Below are 21,833 nucleotides of genomic sequence, written 5' to 3' on the forward strand. Positions count from 1 at the left end.
GTCACCCCTAACTGCCCTCCCCTGCCGGCCTGATCCCCCTAACTGCTCTCCCCTGCCGGCCTGGTCGCCCCTAACTGCCTCTGCCTTGGCCTGCCACCATGGCTATGTCCGGAAGATGTCCAGTCTAATTAGCATATTACCCTTTTATTAGTATAGATAATTTCATAGAATGAAATATCCTCAAGGAAACAGGTGCTCTTTAATATCTATAATAATAGAAGTGTAATATGCTAATTAAACTGGACATCCTTCTGGACGAAGCCGGCAGCCGGAGGGAAGCCCAGTTCCTGGGTGCCAGAGGGAAGCCATTGCCAGCAGCCGGGGGAAGGAAGGCCTACTCTTGCACGAATTTCGTGCATCGGGCCTCTAGTTAAGAAATGAAAGTGCAGAAGTACTTAGAGATGTTTCTTTTGTGGTTTAGGAGACTTACTTTCCCTGCCTGTCAGCTGAAAGATGTTTAGTGACCATAAGTACCCAAGAAGATTTGTTCTAGTGTTCTTTATATGCTGTAATTGTATACCCCTGTTGCCCTTTATATTGGAAATAAACCTGAAATAAAGGATGGAACCCAAATAGGAGGTTAGAGAAGTAGAAACGATAAGTGATTGATTTTTCTCAGCATAGATAACATTACCTATTTTGTGATTCAGCAAATGCTGCTCTATACTACTAGAGAAATGCCCCTTTCAACATGAGATTGTGATCTTGCCTTTAATAGTTAATTTATTTACGAATGCTGCTTATATGTCTGACAGTCCAGATCGTAAGTGCAGAGGGAAAGCTGAGGGGGCGTGTAGGAAGGAAAGGTAGGAAGCGTTCAGAGGCTAGCCTGTTTCCCCACAACCTCCTTTCTTCTTCACTTCTGTTTGCTCTTGCCATGTTATTTTTGCTATTCATGTGACTTGCCCGTGTACCTGTTCTGAGCTGGAATTGAGACTCAGGTTGACTTCCCAGTTCATGCTTGTAACTACTATGAAATACTGTCCCCATAGGGAAGACAGGAGGACTGTGGTTATTTGGTCAAGGTACTCCCCAGAAACTTAGTTTTTACACTGCACCAGGTGCCTTTGATAACAAGATGAGTAGAATTTGTCCAGCCCAAAGGAGCAAAAGGTGATCAAGCAAAGAGACGTGCTTGACCAAAAGGCATTCTTAGCCAAAGGTCATTCTGATTTTCTGTGTGGGTTGCTCTAGAGAGTTGCTTGGTTGCCTAAAGTTTAAAACTAAGCCACTCAGAAAATTGTAATAAAATAGTAGTCCTATTTTTCATCTAAAAATTAGCTGCCACTACTAAGCCACCATCATTCTTTCACCTTGGCACTTGAAAGTGAGATCTGTGTCAGGCTGCTACTGTCCATGATCTGCTGAGCTCTTTCCTTTCCAGCCTGCCATCCTTTAGTTGTGCTCACACTTCTTAGCTTAATTTAGCCTCATGGTTTCCACCCCTGAGCTTTGTTGCATCCATCTAGAACAGTGGTTCTCAACCTGTGGGTAGCGACCCCTTTGGGGGTCGAACAATCCTTTCACAGGGGTCGCCTAAGACCATCAGAGAACACATATATAATTACATATTGTTTTTGTGATTAATCACTATGCTTTATGTTTAATTTGTAACTATGAAATTGGGGGTCACCACAGCATTAGAAACTGTATTAAAGGGTCACAGCATTAGGAAGGTTGAGAACCACTGATCTAGAATGTCCTTCCTCTGTCCTCGTTCCATCGCATGTTCATTGTCTGAAACCTGCTAGCTCTTCAAGTGGAGCTCACAGTCCACCTGCTCTTGCTGACTTCCCCAGTTCTCCACAGCCTGCTGGGTGGTTTCTCCAAGCCATGTGGCAGACCCTGTGCCGGTGTGTAGCATTTCCCCAACTCTCTCCAAGGCAGTGCCTGGCCTGGGGCAGAAGCACTACACGTGGCCTCTGAACTCCAAGAAGTTAATTACAGGAACCTTCTGACTTTGGAGAAACCCCATTTTACTTTATTCCGAGTTCTCAGGAGCCAGACCAATAGATCTAACCCAGCAGTGCCTAGACTTGGTGACTCGTGGCCCTCAGTTCTGAGTGGCTCACAGGTCTCCTGCCTGAGGTCTCTTGCCACGTGACCTGAGCCGTTCAGGCAGAATCACATCCGCTTCCTTGTCCTGTACCTTAAGTGGCTGCCATGAAGTTCCTCCTCCTCTAGATTTCAGTAGAGAAGTGGTGGGCATGCTAGGGTGAGGCAGGTAACTAGCCAAGACACACATGCTGGCCTCACCTAGTCCAACCCTCTCTCCTTCCAAGTCCAGTAGTACTTTAACTTGTTTATCTTAATTACCACTGCGAAGCTTTGGTTATAGCTATTTTTGTATGCCCCATAAAGCTCCTTGAATACACAGATTGTTTTTTATTTTTGCATCTCCTTTCACATTTTGTATAATGCCTTTTATGTAGAAGATACTTAAGTATTAAAATGGCTGAAAGAATAAATTAACACACTATATAAGGAAACAATCATTCATTTAGTCAGTGGGTATTTATTGAGCACCGACTATGTGCAATAATGTTCTGGTGCTGGGATTAAAAGATTTCTCCAGAAAGATTCCTCTTTGGTGATTTTCCCTGTGGAGTATCTGCTGATCCAAAGTGAAAGGAAGTGTGATTGGACTGTTCACATAGTGTATTTCAAGAGTCATCTGTTAATTTGTCAGTGTGTGTCTGAACTGTGAAGGCCTTTCCAGTGCTGGAGGTCTTTTGTGATTCTTAGCAGTTCTCGGGGCTGATAATGACGCTCCAGCCTTGTTTGGAGTGAGTGCAGCCTTCTTCCTGACCCCTGCCACCTCTGCCCGTTCCTCTAGCTCTGCCCATGGCCTGGCTGAGCTCATTCCTCCGCCCTTTCCTCTTCAGCCTGCTACTTGACTTCTTAGCTTCTCACCTTTTGCAGGGTGAATCTCACCAAACAAAAAGCAATGAGATAAATGGCTTCTGATACATCTCATAAATAAGGATTTAATTCAACACACTTGACATCATGAGCCATTTATTTTAATGCTCTGAACTTGAAGTGTAGAAATAACTTTTCTCAGGGTGGCTGTGTGGAGAGACAGAGGACTTACCATGTTATGAGCTGATGCATGCATGCTCAGAATTGAGTTTTACTGTAGCATTCCATGGTATCTGCTGTTAGATGGCTGAGACAGGAACAATTCCATGTGACATGAGACTACATATCAATTGCTGCCTCTCACAAAAGCAGCCCAAAAAGCAGCCTACAGTCCCTGTAGGCTCCGTCCACCTGGGACGTGGGTTTTCAATATTCCCCTTTCTGTCCCTCCCCAATCGCTCTTTAGCTCCGTGGGTAAGCTGATTGGTGTCAGTCTTCTCCTCTCTCTGCTCCTTCAGAACCTTGCTCTCCTAACAGCTGTTGCATCCTGCTCGCTAAGTTGTCTGTTTCCTCCCCTAGTCTGTGAGCTCTTGCTGTAGAATTCAGAACAGCGTCCTCCTAGTGCTGGCCAGAATTGGCATATGAGTGATTCACTTAATGATACTGATGAGCAGAACGTAAATTTTGTGAGTTAAAAAAAAAAATTCTGCTTTAAAACCTGTATTAAAAACCTGGAGCAGAATTAAACTTTTGACCCCAATCCTCTGACTTGCCTACAACAATAGCGGCATTCATTGAGTCCAGCATTATTCCCTGTTTTGAATTGGGAATGTTAGCTTGCTGTGTAGTGCTTGGGGGGAAAAGTGACTTTGGAGCGCTAAGGGAAAAAGGAATTCGCTAATATATCATTATCATTAGCTTGTTATTTGTCTGAGAGGAAAGCACTAATTAAAATAAAAAGCATTTGTGCCTGTTTTGGAATTACCTGCCTATTTATGGAGAAAAAAAAATCATAAAACTGGTGAAACAACAATAAAACTATAGTACACATCGTATTAACATAAAAATAAAAAAGGAAGGGGATGTGCTTTGAACCTCCAACTCCTTCACAGCTCATCATTTCTTGATACCCTTTGCCAGGCTGTATGCTCAAGGAATCTAATGATACACAAAGTCTCATTGCCAGATACTTCATTAATTCCTCAATCCATTAGGAGCCTTAATGGCCTATGCCATTGGAATGAGTATGGAAATCCTGTCCTCCAAGAAAGTACAGTGCTCTATAAATCATACTCGCCTGAGGATTCTCTCAGCCCTTGACACAGAGAGTAGATGAAAAACATTGTACTTCCTGAATTCCCTATTCTGTATTATAGAGGCTCTCAATAATTGACACCCTTTAACCCTTTCATCCTCCAACCCAGTAGTTTTCAAAGTGTGATCCCTGGATCAATATGGTCAGCATCCCTGGGAACTTGTTAAAAATACAAATTAAATGCCCCTGCCCCCAACTCTGGGGTGGGGCCAGCAAGCTGTGCTTTATGAAGGCCTCCCAGTCATTCTGAAGTGCTCTAAAGCCACTGTGGCATCCTATATAATAAAAACCTAATATGCTAAGTGTCTGGTCGTCCGGGCATCCATTCAACCAATCAAAGCGTAATATGCTAATGATATGCTAATGCCACTCAACTGCTCGCTATTACATGCACTGACCATCAGGGGGCAGATAGTTGATTGGTCGACCAGTCGTTATGACGTGCACTGACCACCAGGGTGCAGATGCTCTGACTGGTAGGTTAGCTTGCTACTGGGGTCTGGCTGATCAGGACTGAGACGGGCTGGACACACTCTGGAGTCCTTCTGTGGCCCCTTCCTGGCTGGCCAACCTCCCACCCCACTGGTGCACAAATTCGTGCACCAGGCCTGTAGTAGTTATATAATGAGGCGTCTTTTTTCACTGTTGAGGACATAGATGAGAAGGCCAGACCTTGACAAAAGTCTTGCTTGGATTCAGTTTAATTCAGCAAACATTACTGAGCAGCTGTTATGTCTCAGGCATCCTTACTAGGAAATCATAAAGGTAAAGGACACTTTAAAGTCACTCTGGCTCAGCATTTTCCTGGTATGCCATGTTTGTCAGTCTCCCTGGCCATCAGCCCCTCCTTGACTTTGTGCTGCAGCACCCAGAATGATGGTTCTCTAAGCTGCCCCATTTGACTTCTCAAACCTCCTTTATTAATTGCCATCCCGAAACTGGCTTCTATTCCCTTTCACTGGCACCCCAGAGACCTGGAGGAAGAATGGCCCTGTCTTTCTGAACCTTCCCTACTTTTAAATGCCTGGTAATCTTACTGTTCACCAGCTCCCCTCATCCCTATCCCTCTAGAAACTGGCGTCGCCTCCACACTCATCCATTTTTAGACGTAGGCAGCTGCTAGAGAGGTTCTTTCCCACAGAAGACAGACTGTCCAACGCTGACCTTGAGCTAAATAGAGTAGTTCTATTTAGAGGAAGATATAGAGTCTCTGTCAACGAGTAACGAGTAAAAAACACTCAAAATTTACCTTCCTCCTAATAGCCACTTCCCTAGCCCGAGTATTTACCATCTTTTGTCTCTGAATTTCCTTGGCTTCTGTCAACATAAGAAACAGCCAAACCTATGGAGAATTTTTAAGTTTATTTGAGCCAAACTGACAATTGCCAGAAGTAAAATCTCAATGGATTGAGAAAATGCTCTGGAGAATGGCAGTTTATTTTATATATGTGACAGTCACATGATTAGTTAAATGGTACTTTTACTCTTTCCCAAACAATTCAAGAATGTTTAAACATTTAAAACTTCACTTTTACCACTTCCTCCTTATATGCTACTATTTTCATTTATTTAAAGTCTCTCATATTTAACATACAGAAGATATTACTATTATTGCTTGCAAAGTCAATATTCATATAGATTTACCTACATGTTTAGAATTTTGGTTGCCTTTTCACTTCTTGAATGTTCAAAGGAATAGAAAAAAATCTTTATGTTTGCCCTCACATTTGAATGATAATTAGGCTGGATGTAAACCTGATTTAATTATCCTTTAGAAGCTGGAAGACATTGTTTTGTTGTCTTTAAGCTTTCACTGTTGCAGATTAGAGATTTGATGGTAATCTGATTTTTTCTCTTCTGGAAGATTTTGGGATTTTCTCTTTTTATTTGGAGGTCTAAGATGTGACTCTAGGATATGGTTAGAAGATTTTTAAAAAATCAGTCTTACATCTTAGGCCTTTTTCAGGTCTGGGAATTTTCTGTTCTTTTCTCTTTTTCTTTTCTTGTGGATTGCCTTTTAAGAGATAGAACATCTGGCTTGCTTCTGCATACGGTTTAGCATTTGTGTTCCATTTTTCTTCTTTTTGATAATTTCTCTAGGCTCCATCTTCCAGTTGCTAATTTGATCTCCAGTGGGATCCATTCCACTATTCAGCACATCTCGAATTTTTTATAACAACATTTTTAAAATTATTAGAGGTAGCTGTAGAGTTGTTACTGTTTTTTTTAAATTGATGGGATATATTTTAGAATCTCTATCATAATCTGTGCCTCTTTTAAACTCTTGTTTCCCTAAACTGGCTCCTGAAGTCAGATATTCTTCTACTTATTAATTATGGCACCTCTCTTTTATGACATTGGTTTTCCCCAAAAGTTTGTGATTTTTGAAGTATCTATTAGTATTTTAGTTGCATATCTTGGGTGTGCTTGTTCTTTCCGCAGCCCAATGAGAGCCCACTTGTCTTGTTGAATGTCGGGTCAGACACAGGACTTGGATTCAGATCAAATCAGGTTATCTCACGTGCTGCTGATGATTGGGGATAGGATGGTACATGGGGCTGGGCCCGACAGGCAGTTTGTCTTCTAGGTATTGGCTCCTACTCTTGGCATTGGTTTTGCAAGAACTGTCCCCTTAGAGATACCTACTAACAGCTTTTTGTTGGGGATCTGTTTCTTGGAGTTAGATACACCCTTTCTTGTTCTGTGTTCATTCCTTTTCCTATATCTTTATTTAGGCTTTGGGGCTGGAGGGATGGTAGCAGTGGCTGACTGAGTCAGTCAGTCATTGTGTTTCTTTAAAGCCTTCTTCCCAATGTTGCCCCTAAGCATAATGCATTGCACCAGCCATTCTAGTTCCACAGAGTGTCTTATACTTAATTCTTTCACAGCGCTTATTCTACTGTAACCTTCTTAAGAAGTGTCTTATTTTCTTACTCTTTGCCTTATTGAATTAAACTGTGCAGCCCAGACATGTGTAGCTGTCAGATTGCACAGATCTTCAACTGGGCCAGAGAGCTGGTTCAGTAAGTGATCATGGGGCTTGGAATACAGCAAGTCCTCAAATAAGATGTCATTCCATTCAAAGTTGTTTCTTTGAGAAACAACTGAGATGGCAGCCTCTCACTCTCCTTTGTTATGCTTGGCTCTTCTTGCTCCAGGAATCTTTGCTGTAAGAACTTAACTCTTAACCAAGGAACCAGAAACACCAATCAGAAAGGATATATGCAACCCTATGTTCATAGCAGCACAATTTACAGTAGCTAAGATTTGGAAACAGCCTAAGTGCCCATTAGCTAATGAGTGGATTAAAAAAAACTGTAATACATCTACACAATGGAATACTATGCCACTATAAAAAAGAAGGAACTTGTACCATTTGCAACAGCATGGATGGAACTGGAGAGCATTATGTATGCTAAGCAAAATAAGCCAGTCAGAGAAAGATACATATCACATGATCTCTCTCATATGTGGGATATAATGGTCAAAATAAACTGATGAACAAAAATCCAGAGACAAATGGCAGGGGATGGGGGAGAGAGGGAGGATTTAGAGATCAATCAAAGGACTTGTATGCATGCATATTAGCATAACCAATGGACACAGAGGTGGGGGCTTGCCTCAGGGCTGGGAGTGGTGGGAAGGGCGGCAGTGGTGGTGGGGCAGGGAGGAAACATATGTAATGCTTTAAACAATTAAAAAAAAAAAGAACTCTTGTTTACATCTGTTAGCCTATGGTAAAATTGGTTTCATTATACATCCTTTTGCTTAAAGTCCCAGAACCTATCAACAGCATCAATTGGGGACTTACTGTATGTACCACAGTGACTGTCCTGCAGGGCACAGAATAGCTTCCCCTGGATTTTGTGTAGTTCTCTATCTCAGCAGGAACCTATTTGATGTTTAAGTCAAACTTCTCAACCCTCTGAATAAACATCTTCCAAAGTATTGAGTTATGTAGTTATAGCAGCAATTTTCAACCTTTTTCATCTCATGCACACATAAACTAATTACTGAAATTCAACACACCAAAAAAGTAATTTTTTGCCAATCTGACAAAAATATAGTTAGAATTTTGATTCATTCACACCGGATGGCTTTTGTTGTGTTGGCTATTGTCATTTTTTCATTTGACAGTCTAAGGCAGCGGTTCTCAACCTGAGGGTCGTGACCCCTTTGGGGGTTGAACGACCCTTTCACAGGGGTCGCCTAAGACCATCGGAAAACACATATTTTCAATGGTCTTAGGAACCAAGACACCGCTCTTCTATCCATCTCCAGGCGGGTCCGCCCACATGCAGATACACCCACATGCGAGTACCCGGCGTGATAACATCATCGCGCCAACCCCATCACATACACTCCATACAAATACAGGTGTATGTGACAGGGTTGGTGCCATAATGTACTTATGCGGACCAGTCACACGTGTAGAGAGCAGCTACTGTGTAGAAAGCAGCTGCTGTGTTGAAAGCAGCTACTCTGTTAAAAGCAGCTACTGTGTTGAAAGCAGCAGTATTGGAGGTAAAACGACACTTCACGAATTATAATTACTGGGTACATGTAAAATCATGTACTGTAAAATCATCAACTACTGCAAAAAAAAAATATCTGTACCATGGGAACTTAATATGGATGCTGATCAGTCTTTTTATATTCAGCTGTGATTGATGTGAATACTGCCCCCTTGTGATAGTAACAGGTATGTAAAAAAACAACACAGAGAATGGTAAATCATAGGAAACTTTAATGAACTGTATTGACTGAACTATGCCATGTATCATCTTTTGTATTATTAAAGCTATTGTTATATATTATTTTCATTAGCAAACCATCCCATGACAATGGATCTTGTAGAGAAGAATGTTAAGAAAAGAAAATATAGTGAGGATTTTTTACAGTATAGTTTTACCTCAATAATTACAGCAGGAATTGAGAAACTGCAATGTGTTATTTGTTGTGAAGTTCTATCAGCCGAATCTATGGAGCCAAACAAACTAAAACGCCATTTTGATAGCAAGCATCCGAGCTTTGCCGGCAAGGATACCAACTATTTTAGAAGCAAAATTGATGGACTCAAGAAAGCCAGACTTGACACTGGTGGCAAGTACCACAAATAAAACATAGCAGCCGTTGAAGCCTCATATTTGGTGGCACTCAGAATCGCCAGAGCTATGAAACCTCACACCACTGCTGAGGATTTACTGTTGCCAGTGGCCAAAGACATTGTTCTTTGAGTTATGATCGGAGACGAATTCGTTACGAAATTGAATGCAATTTCCTTCTCTAACAACACTGTCCGCAGAAGAATAGATGACATGTCTGCTGATATTCTTGATCAGGTTATCCAGGAAATTAAATCTGCTCCACTTCCAATATTTAGTATCAGCTTGATGAATCTACAGACGTTGCAAACTGTTCACAGTTACTGGTTTACGTGAGGTATATTAATGATGACGACTTTAAAGATGAGTTTCTTTTTTGCAAACCTCTTGACACGATAACTACTGCATGTGATGTATTTGACACAGTTGGTTCATTTCTGAAAGAGCATAAGATCTCTTGGGAAAAGGTTTGTGGTGTTTGCACAGATGGTGCTCCAGCTATGATAGGATGTCGATCTGGATTTCAACGTTTGGTACTGAATGAGTCACCAAAAGTCATCGGAACTCACTGTATGATTCATCGGCAAATATTAGCAACGAAGATGCTGCCACAAGAGTTACAAGAAGTAATGAAAAGCGTCATAAGTTGTGTCAATTTTGTAAAGGAGAGCACTTTAAACAGTCGACTGTTTTTGCAACTGTGCAACGAGTTGAATGCACCGAACAATGCTGTGCTATTTCACACTGAAGTGAGATGGTTGTCGAGAGGAAAATTTTTAAAACGTGTTTTTGAGCTTCCTGATGAACTCAAAACATTTTTTAATCAGAAAGCAAGACTGCAGTTCGAAGTACTTTTTGGCGATAAAAGTGAACTGCAGAAAGTAGCTTACTTGGTTGACATCTTTGCCATCTTGAATGAGTTAAATTTATCACTGCAAGGACCAAATGCAACATGTCTCGATTTGTCTGAAAAGATCCGATCATTCCAAATGAAACTTCAGCTTTGGCAAAAAAAAATTGGATGAAAATAAAATTTACATGTTGCCTGCCTTATCTGCTTTCTTTGAGGAACATGACATTGAACCAGACAAAAGGATTACAATGATAATTTCTGTGAAAGAACACTTGCACATGCTTGCAGACGAAATTTCATCGTACTTTCCAAATCTACCTGACACCCCACTTGCACTTGCCAGAAGCCCATTCATAGTCAAAGTTGAAGATGTTCCTGAGACAGCACAAGAGGAGTTCATTGAACTTATTAACAACGATGCAGTGAGAACTGATTTCTCTACAATGCCAGTTACAAAATTCTGGATCAAGTGTTTGCAGTCATATCCTGTTCTGTCTGTGACTGTGTGCACCTTCTTCTTCCATTTCCAACAACATATCTTTGTGAAACAGGGTTTTCCAGCTTGTTGGTTATCAAGTCTAAATACAGAAGTAGACTTGTTGTGGAAGATGATCTTCGTTGTGCTCTTGCAAAGACTTCCCTGAGAATTTCTGATCTGGTGAGAAAGAAGCAATCTCAACCTTCGCACTGACGTTGGCTTTTTACGCATACTGTTGCAAAATGTAGCAATGTAGTTTACTGTTGTTATATTAAGACTGTTACCCATGCTACACCATGCTTCAAGACAAAATTTCATTTATTTGTAATTAGAAATAAATATTTCACAATATATAATTACATATTGTTTTTGTGATTAATCTCTATGCTTTATTTATGTTCAATTTGTAACAATGAAAATACATCCTGCATATCAGATTCATAACAGTAGCAAAATTACAGTTATGAAGTAGCAACGAAAATAATTTTATAGTTGGGGGTCACCACAACATGAGAAACTGTATTAAAGGGTTGTGGCATTAGGAAGGTTGAGAGCCACTGATCTAAGGGAAAAGAAGTCAGTGCACCTGACTAAAGAGTCAGGTATTTCATGTTTTTAAAATTCTTGTGACACATTGGTTGAAAAATCGCTGGTCTATAGTTAGGTCAACTTTCTAAAGATCCAGGTTTTATCCGTAGAAATGACCACCTCTGGTCTTCCTAGGAAAGGAGGCACTTTCCTTACTAGATTCCAAGCATTGGATCCTCCTGGGTTTAAGTGTATTCTTTCTGTCTCCACCCTTTCTGGAAGGCCTCTGTTTAATAAGGAGGTGATGGTGGAGGAGGCTGAGAGTTACTAATTCATTAATTACTTAAGTCATAATACTCTTTCCCACTCCTAAGTCCTGTTTAATTAGGAAAATAGGAAACAAGTTCTCATTTTATACATCTGTTACTATCTGAACTTATCAAATGCTGACCTCTGTGATTAGGCTCTTAAAGATTGTCTGATTATGCCTGGGGCTCCAGGTATGAGTTTTGCTAATATATCTGTCATCACACTTCAAATGATTAGAATTGTCAAAAAGATACCAACATACCAAGAATTACCAATAATGTATTGAAACTGATATAAAAAATATATTAAGATACTAAATAATGCTTTTATTCATATTATAATGGGTCTTGTTTAGTTCTGTGGTGTGTTCTCTTTCTATTTCTGTAATTTCTTAATTAGCTAAGCTACATACTTACCCCTCTCCCCACTTAGATTTTTTTAAATTGTACATTAAATCCAGATGTATAGGAGGATCCGATAAATGCCCGGGATGCAGGACTCTTATGCGGACAATTGAGAGAGAATACTGCTCAGACAGACCGTGAAGGGCCTTTTTTAAGCTTTCCTCTTCCATCTCATACTGTTCCTTTTTTTCTAGAATGTCTTGGAGATAAGGAGATGCCATTGAAGAACATTACACAGGGGGTGACATAGGATTTATGTTGTAAAGACATCACTCTGGCAGGCCTGGAGAAGATGAATTGAAATGGAATGAAATAGAAGAGGGAGAAACCAGTTAGGAGGCCATTACTATGCTGGGCAAGACACCATGGGCAGAGGCAGAGGCAGTGGCAGTTGGTATAGATGGGCAGAGAGAGATCAAAGCAAGATTAAGGTACAGAATCTATAAGACTGAAGTGGCTGATTAGATGTGAAGGCAAAGAAGAGTTAGAAGTTAAGTGCACATTGATTCTTGCAGCTCTGTGATAAAATATTACAGTCCCCAAAAGGCATTGAGTTTAAGTACCTTTTTTTTTTGTCCCAGGAAGGAAAATGTACCTATAAAAGAAGAACAGTTACTCTAACATTTGATCAGATTGCAGGCCTTTTTTATCCTTAGGAATGAAAAGTTGAGCGTTTCCATCATTCTGTTTCTTTTTTCTGAACCTAACCTATGTTGTTCTACGATCAATATTTTTTCCTAACCCAAGTATTGGTTCACAGATCTTATATTTAGTGAAGCTGTTTTATTTTTTCCATCTCACATAAGAATTGTACTGATGTGTAGTGCTAATTGTATGCAATTTAATTTTCAGATTATAGTAATCATTATTGCTGTTTTTATTTTCATTCTTCCCCAGGCTTAGTCAGCTATAGATATTCAACAAAATTATGCCCTTTGGGATGATTTTCAATTTTCTCACTTTGGGAGGCATATTTTTGTCAGTCATGAAGGGTTAGGATCTGGATTATTAAACACTTGAACCCCAAGTTTCCACATTGGACCATTTAACACTCTTACATTTTCTTGCAAATGGAAAACTTAGTCCATATGTGTGCTATTTGGGCACTTTTGAAGACCTCATCTAACCTAGGCGGTGTGTGCCTGTCCTCCAAACCTTCATTCTATCTCTTGATGTACAAAAAGGCCTGCCATGCAGGAAATACAGGAGAAGTAGCTTCAGCTTTCATGGGCGCACTCTTGGGCCTTGCCTTAGCTCTGCTCCTGGAGAACCATGCACAGAAGGGCTTGGCTTTTCCTAACCACAAGAAGTATTTCAACATGTCTGGGAGTATGTGACCGAAGCAGTGTGTTTTCTTGAAAGTGTTGCTGTCACTACTTGGGCCCCTGGAGGGTCAGGGCTTGTTGATGTAATGAGTTTTCTTCATCTCTAATAGCTATTATTCTGTGAAGTGTAGAAATTGGTTGTTAACAGAGTGAATTGATGCTCTTCTTTGTTTTAACTCTCCAGAAATGCATCTTCTGCAGATACCGGGTTAAGAAGGTCTCTGGAGCCTGCATCCAGTGTTCCTACGGCCGCTGCCCGGTCTCCTTCCATGTCACATGTGCTCATGCCGCAGGGGTGCTGATGGAGCCTGATGACTGGCCATATGTGGTGAACATCACGTGCTTTCGACATAAGGCCAACCCAAATATGGTAAGGCCTGCTCTCTCTTCCCAGGTGCCAAGACTGTGTATGAATTCCCTCCTAGGCCAGCATGTTCTACTATGTAATCTTATTCATTGTTGACATGTCTAGACTTGAGGTGTGGGTTTCTGGAGGGCAGGGATTGTACAATATTATTTACTTGTATTTGCCCAGGACCAGCCAGTGTCTGGTGCATGTTACACACATACATGTTTATTAAGTTGAATGAGTGAATGAACGAATGAATGAACAGGTGAAACTCACTATGCCTGTTCTGGTTTTGGATATGTGTACAGGGCTGCTGAATGTTATGCAGGTTGTGCACTGCAGTATTCAGGGTGAGGGTGAGACCATTTCTGGGACGGAGTGATGTGAGAGCCATTACTCCACCTTAGATTATGTGGTGCTTAATCTACACAACTGTACACTCTGGCCTTCGGGGTTTATTTCATCTCTTCCTGAAGAAACAAAGAGAGCAACACAGTATAGCGAGAGGGGTGGTCATGCACATTGGGGGCCTCGCTGCCTGAGATGGGATAAACTAAGCGAAGCATGAGGCCCTGGGAGGGGTGATGGCAGTCTCAGTAAAGTGGAAATGTTGAAGAGAAGTTTAGAGATCGATTTATTCTGCCTTGACCATCTCACTCAGGACAGTACCTATTTCTGGGGAAAGAGTGTTTGCAACCAATAGCGTGTGAATTTAACTATAGTTCAGTTTACCTGTCCTGAGTGAGTGGAGTCTTTCCTCTGTTTTAAATGCTTAGAAATGTTAGGACAATGTAGAGAGAGTTGCTGTGTTCCTGTTATCTTTCCAGTTCACCGTAATTGTTTTTAGTTGCCAGTGAGGAGGCTAAAGCATTGTATCAAAGCTCAGCTTCACTAACTTGCTGCCCTTTGTTATTCCTGGGAGGCTTGGCCACAGACTAGTTGCAGCCTAACGTGCTTGTCCTATGTCTCTAGTAACCTCCTGTGAGCAGCCTGCCAAGTCATCAGCATGGGCTTGGGGAGCCATGACCCACACAAGTCTCCCAATTTTTTTTTTTTTTAACAATTCCAGCAACTTCCATGGGTGTCTTGAGAGATTCTTAATGTCTGTGGGTTGGGACTTACTCTGTGGGGTTGTTCCAGTGTTACCATATTGCATCACTCTGGTGCTTTGCTATTTACAATGTCCAGTTAGTAGCATTACCTCATTAGATGTCATGGGGGGATGCATCTTGAGATGTAAATGAGGTCATGACTCTGGAGTCAGAGCAGTTGATGTTCACACCTCGATCCTGCCAGTGGGAACACACGTGCACCTTATGCAGGTTTCTGTCTGTGCCTCAGTTTCCTCTCATACAAACAATGGCTGCGTACCTCCCCATGTGCTTTTAGACCACAGCACAGAGTAAGCCCTCAGAAAATGGGAGTGGTATCACTGCTTTCTCTTTTTACGACGACCACTACTACTGCTGGTTTCGGTGCTATAATCCTGTGGGAACTGGGATAAGAAACCTAAATTCAGAGAAGCTCAGTTCCTTGCCCAAATTGATTCAGTTAATGAGCGGCAGGTGCTGGTATGTGAATGCATTCCAAACCTCAAACCTCGAATGGTGGGATCATACATTGCCATTTTAATATTCCAAAGTTCTGTGGTTACTGATGATTATATTGCCGTTGCTATTAAAGAGATCCAGGTGTTTAATCAGGACCTTGTTCCTCTGAAGCGTGATGTGTGTGGTTCAGTCAGTTTGTGTTACTAATGTTCCATAAATGATGATGAAAAAGAAAATATTTAATTTTGAGGTGATTTAGAAACTACTCTCTATTCTTCCCTTTGAGCATGGTATGCTTTGTAAGGGCAGGGAAAACATCACATAATTTGTAACATCACATGTGGCAATTTTTTCTTATGAGGGAAGAATTTTAATGTTTGTAAATTGCCTTTGCAAAGTTGGGAAGCCTGGTGAGCACAGGATTTCTGAAAATATATTCCTGTTAGCTCTTATTTACTCAGTATTCTTCAGTTAGACTCCAAGTATGGAGTCCTCCCCTAAACGTGTGACAGCAACTCCAGGGAGGAGCATTGTGATTGCCCCTGTTGCATTCAACGTTCTTTCCTTTTCAAGCATAAAGAAGTCCAAATTTACTCACGTATTTCTCCTTGTGTAAACTGTGAATGCTAGGGCATATGCTCCCGAGAGTCAGAACTATGGTTTGTCTCCGTCCTCAGCCATTGCTCTTTGGGAGTAATGAGCAATTGCTGAATCATAGCAGTGAGTACTATTAACATCAAGCTGACTTGGCACCCTAACCCTGTCTTTTTCCAGAATAGAGGATGCTTATACAATTTTGGTGAAATGAAGTATAAAGCTATAGTTACTTCAATAGGACCTCCATTTTTACTCATTTTGGGGTTTTTGCCCCCACCCCCTTTTTTTTGTTTCTTCCAGTTATTTGCATTTTGCATCAAAAAGACCATCTTAAGGCAAATTCTAGTTTTCCTTTAATACCATAAATTATTTTATTTTTTAATATATTTTTAATGGACTTCAGAGAAGAAGGGAGAGGGAGAGAGAGATAGAAACATCAATGATGAGAGAAAATCATTGATTGGCTGCCTCCTGCACGCCCCCTACTGGGGATCGAGCCCACAACCCAGGCATGTGCCCTTGACTGGAATCGAACCTGGGACCCTTCAGTCTGCAGGTCGACGCTCTATCCACTGAGCAAAACCAGCTAGGGCACAAATTATTTTAAATATACTGGCTTATTCAATGCTATTGAGCTTTGGGTGTAAAATATAATGGTGCATAATGTTATAAAAAATTCATGTACTCTTTCATTAAACAGTAAGCACATTCTGTAATTAAAAAAAATACTATTTGAAAAAATAGGTAGCTTTCATATTCTTAAAGGTAGAAAGAAGTATGTAACGAAAGTTCACAGATAATCATTTTAATCATCACAGGTCCACCATAGGGGTGCACATGTGCAGGAGAGTGGTAGGTCTCTCTTGACACAGAGCAGAAGAGATGAGAAGAAGCAGGAAAGCTAGTGGGGAGGTGATGTCCTGTTGCAGGTGATAGGAGAAGGGGAACTGGATATCCAGTGGCCATGTCAGGGGTGAGGAGAAGCACCTTGGTTCTAGAGACCTGTTGGAGGTAGCCTCACAGGCCTTAGTAACTAATCAGGTGTGGGAGGGCGAAGGGAAGTCTCCAAGAGACTACCAGATAATGAGAACTAATCACATGTGAGAGTTTTATCTGCTTTCAGTGTGGCCTTCTATTGCCAGTGAGCTTGCCGTGGCTTAAAGGGTTGACGCATCCAGTGCAGCTATGGGATGATTCCATCCTTTCTTTCCCTTTTTATTTAACTCCTTTAGGTTGGAGCTCAATCCCATGGCTTGGATATGTCCCCTTTTAGTTTCTCTTCCATACTTTTTAGAAAGAGAACCAGAATTTAGCTCGCACTCATCTAACAATGATAAGAATGGTGCCATTTCCACAAACTCTCTTCCCGTCTCCAGATCTCGGCTTCTTTGTGTTTAGCTGGCAGTGGAATTGTTTTGGTGGTGGTTACTTTTCCTATAATGATTTAGATTTTGCTAACTTCCATTCTGTTTAGTAAAACTGATATGACCAACTATTCTCTGAACAGACTTGTGTATATTGATCTGCTATTTGTATATGGGTTGTTTCTTCTACATAAGTTATTTTCCAGATACCCTGCTGAGTTTGTACAGATATTGAAAAACAGAGAGAATTCTGATCAAAGCAAAGTCTGGGGTAAAAAATTCTTAGCAAGGATTAAGAAAAAAATATTATAGTGACTCAGGCCTAAATCTGATCAATCTTCTTAAATTAAACATACATTTTAAAAAGAGAAGAAATCCTTCACCTTTTTATCAATAGAAGTGGTTTGTTGAGATCTCAATCCATTTGTGCCAGATGATGAAAGTTAAGGCCTGGCTTGCCTGGGAGGAAAATTTTTAGCATAGGCATTTTTGAATATTTACATCTGGAACCAGTCTTTTCCTTGCTCACTTTATCAGGTAAAGAATCAGGTAAAGTGTTGGCTTTGGCAGCACATATACTAAATTGGAACGATACAGAGATGAGAGATTTGCATGGCCCCTGTGTAAGGGTGTCCAGCAAATCCTGTGACGCGTTCCACATTTTTAAAGAAAAAAAAAAAAGAATCAGGTAAAATTAGTGAAGATAGTGTTTTTCTAAATTTTATTGAGATAATTAAGTGCATCCCATTTTAAACTTCTGCACTCTATTTAATATGCCTTATTTTCCTTTTTTACTTCCCCTCCTGTAGTGTTTTCCACAGGCGGGCTGGGTCAGGGAGCCTAGAGCCTTTCTCCCCATGCTTCCTGTCAGTAGAACAGGCTTGAGTGGATCCGCAGCACATCCCTGGGCACTGGGCTCAGTTCCCGTTGGGGCCCATTGTTCTTGCCCTTTTAGTCAGTGCAGTTAGAGAGAGCCAGGGAGTCTCACTGTGGGCCATCCTGCCTTCTGTGGGGCCTTGGCTGTTCAGTCACAGGCCTGGCTGTGGGGGACGCAGGAGAAGGTCCAGGACACTGTCCCCAGAAGGTCCTCACAGTAACCTCACAGCCCGGGCCAGAGGCTCTTCGACCTCCTTTGAGCCATCTTCAGCCACGCCTTCCATCCTTCCCCCTTTTCCAGATTCCTTTCAAAGCCTGGTGTCTTGGTAAGGGTTTTTGTGCCAGTCCCCATCTGGGCACCAGCTGCAGCGGTCCAGGCCCATTTCTGATGCTACAGTGTTTCAAGGGGTGTTGAATTTGTGGCAAGAGAAAACAGATGCCTCCATTGCAGATTCCAATGTTAATCAGCCAAGGATACAGAAACTGATCAGAACGTGGAGACCCCGCAGGCAGAGCAGAGGCGGAGTGCCCTGGGTGGCCCGGGGTTGGCTGCTACAGGATCTGAGTGGAAGCTGTGCTTTGCTACCATACTCTTGCTCTATATTAGGGGTTTACACCTTCATTCTGGAAAAATTTACTCTTAACCATCTAGGCCTTACCACTTAAGGAAAGTTTTGCAAGTAGTTGACTCTTGCATCAGACACAGGCCAAGGCCACATACCTATTTGGGGGCAGAAAGCAGTCAGTTCCCAGGTGACTCAGAATATTATCTTTGCCTTTAAATACAGCCTTTCACCAGAATCTGATTTCTTATCCTTTAATCTGTTTGGAGAAAAAATAATGTATTTCAAGTGTGTACTGTATTATAGTGTAACTAGAGGCCCGGTGCATGAATTTGTGCATGGGTGGGGTCCCCCGGTGTGGCCTGCAAGGATTGGGCCGAAACTGGCAGTCCAGTGCTTCCTGCCACTCCTGCCTATCCCAGCCCCACTGCACTTGCTGCGGGCTCGCTCCCAGTCAGTCCTGATCAGGAGAGGCTCACACTGTCGCAGCGGTGCTCGCCAGCTGTGAGCCCTGCGTCTGGTGCCTGACCCGAGGTGGGTCAGGGTTGGGGGAACCGGGATGCAATCGGCCTTCCAGGCCGGCGGTAGAACGCCCTTGCCCACCTGGGATCCGGATCCGGATCCATCCTGCTGACGTTTACACTGGTTGTTGAGAGCCATCTGGCAGCCGCTTTTATATCGTTTCTTCCTTGCGGAACGTCTAGGGAGGGGAAGTGGCCGCAGTGCCCAAGGCCAGCTTCCAGGAGGCCAGGGGCGCTGTCAGGATCATGCTGGTGGCGCCAGTCTGTCGGTGCCTGACCCGTTCTCCAGAGATTAGACCTGCAGACTACCACGGGAGTGAGTGGCTGCTGCCGGGATGGTGGGCCACCTGGACGGGTCGTTCAGCCGAGCGGCACTCCCACTGTGGGAGCACACTGACCACCAGGGGGCAGCTCCTGCATTGAGTGTCTGCCCCCTGATGGTCAGTGCGCTTTATAATGACCAGTTGATCGGTTGTTTGATCGCTTAGGCTTTTATATATATATATAGATATAAATATAATAGACTAGAGACCCAGTGCACGAATTTGTGCACCAGTGGGGTCCCACCGCCTGGCCTGTGGGATTGGGCCGAAACTGGCTCCCTGACATCCCCTGAGGGGTCCCAAATTATGAGAGGGAGCAGGCCAGGCCAAGAGACCCCACCGGTGCACAATCGGGGCTGGGGAAAGACGTGGGAGGTTGGACAACCGGGGAGGGGTCGAGGGAGGGCTCCAGGGCCTTCCTGGCCTGTCTCACTCAGTCCCGATTGGCTGGACCCAGGCAGCAAGCTAACCTACAGGTCAGAGTGTCTGCCCCCTGGTGGTCAGTGCATGTCATAGCAACTGGTCGACTAGTTGATTGTCTGCTCCCTGGTGGGCAGTGCACATCATACCGAGTAGTTGAGCAGCCTTAGCATATCATTATCATATTACACTTTGATTGGTTGAATGGACGACTGGACACTTAGCCTATTAGGCTGTTATTATATAGGATATAATAACATAATATAAATGTGTAATATATTGTACAAAATGTAGACTATCTTACTTTAACTTTTTATTCTGGCCTTGTAAAACTACAAATTCTGATTTTTAAAAAAACATTTCAAGAAAAGTCTGTGACTTGAGGCAGGTATTTGGCTTTATCACAAGAGACCCTCATCAGAATCAGGAGCCTCAGCAGTGCTGTACTTCCCACTGGGCTCTGTTATTCCCCTACAAAGTGCATGTGGAGCCAGCAGACCTGGGGCTCCACTGTGAGGGCCAACTGCCTGAGGAATATTTATAAGGCACACTTGATACTCCGCAAGTTCAAGGACCACACATACGGAGGGAAATCTAGTCTTCCATTCCAAGCACAACTTACTTGGTTGCTTCTTCCTTCCCTCCCTCCCTCTTCTCTCTCTCTCTCTCTCTCTCTCTCTCGTAGGGAATGTGTGTTTCACTTTTTCATAGCATTACTATTTCTCAGTTCCCAGGACATTTTAAGATTTTCAGCAAATTATACTTCTTTTTTAAAAAAAGAATTAAGGCATGCATTATTGTCTGATAGCTTGTTAAGAAAACGAAGTGCTGACACTAATCCCATATTTTAACATTGGTGTTAGAGTCAAACACCATGAATACAGGGAGAAATATAAATGGAATGTGTCAACAGACATACGACAGCAAAGGATATTTGACATCCCAACATCTTGTAAAGCATAAGAAACAGGATTTCCAATTCCTTCAGGTAGAAAACAGTAATTAGATGCTATAGTCATAGTGAAATCCATAGATACTGACAAAATGTAATGAAAGTATAACTTTTTAAGATTGTTAACTGCAAGCAATAGAAAAGGCAATTAAGTAAGTTCCAACTTTTCTATCTGAAAGACCATTCTCTATGTTGACATTTTATGCCCATGCTCTACAAAGCTAATGTATAAAAGTCTAGATTAACTAGAAAGGCCTCCAGAGGCCTGCTGGCAGGCAGCCAGGCAGCCTGGGATACCCCAACTTCTTTGTCCTGCCCTCTCAAATTTATCACATGCAGATCAATCCTTCTTTTCTTTTCTGGTAAAATGGGCAGTTTCTTGATCACTCCTTATCTGAAGTTGGCTTCTTTTCATCCTGAGATATTATGCATCCTCTCGTCTTCTTGTCCCACACTAGGTGTAGCGGGACAGTGAATTTATAGAGTGGAATCCAAAGAAACATAATAAATTCCTGTTTCTACATTCTTCAATGAAACATTCTTTTAATTTTTCCTTCAGCCATTTCTGGGTTGACCTAGCACCCAGCTTTTGCTTGAGCAGGAGGCAGGGAGAAATAAAGCGCTCTTTGTGGGCCTCGGATATCCTCCTGAGTTATTTTCCCCATTTTGTGTTTCTCTCCTTGAGTACTAGGTAGACCTTCTAGTCAAGTTTGTCTGCCTTTTCCCATACATCTGAGGAATTAGAAGAAAACAGAGAATTTGAAAACTCCTATGTTCAGTAACTTTTAGTTGTACCTTAAAATTTGTTAACATATTCCTTTATCACGTATTTGGAGTAAAAAACAGCATCCTTACCAGAGACTGAGAAGTGGCTTTTGCTGAGGCTGTAGGGACCCAGAGATGACCCTTGGTGAAATGAGAGGACAGGGGGCTGCAGGTATGAAACCGGGAAAGAGGGGTGACAACTACAGAGTCTCAGTTCTTTCCTTTCCTTTCCTGCCTCTATAGGAACCCAACACACTTCTCTCTCCATCACAGTTCTAGGCCCATACATGCATTTAATTAACACTAGATAGACTGAAAGATGGCCATTACCTTCTTGGTCAGTAATGAACTGTAAAGACTGTGGTTTTTACTCC

At 42.1% G+C, this 21,833-nt stretch overlaps 1 protein-coding gene and 1 non-coding gene across 5 annotated transcripts in view; both read left to right on the forward strand.

Annotated features, from left to right (window-relative positions):
* KDM4C (lysine demethylase 4C) overlaps positions 1-21,833 on the forward strand; it is a 282,134-nt gene that overhangs the window by 215,974 nt on the left and 44,327 nt on the right. For all 4 annotated transcript variants that reach the window (XM_006100251.3, XM_023763877.1, XM_023763876.1 and 1 more), the window contains one exon: positions 13,364-13,549. In XM_006100251.3, the coding sequence (XP_006100313.1) occupies positions 13,364-13,549 (186 nt within the window). The remainder of the gene's footprint in view (positions 1-13,363; positions 13,550-21,833) is intronic.
* On the forward strand, positions 17,594-17,704 carry LOC111828234. Its single transcript, XR_002832034.1, has one exon. It is a non-coding gene; the product is annotated as a U6 spliceosomal RNA (small nuclear RNA).

This window comes from Myotis lucifugus, unplaced genomic scaffold (assembly GCF_000147115.1).
Source record: "Myotis lucifugus unplaced genomic scaffold, Myoluc2.0 scaffold_305, whole genome shotgun sequence".
In the NCBI taxonomy this organism is placed as follows: Eukaryota; Metazoa; Chordata; class Mammalia; order Chiroptera; family Vespertilionidae; genus Myotis; species Myotis lucifugus.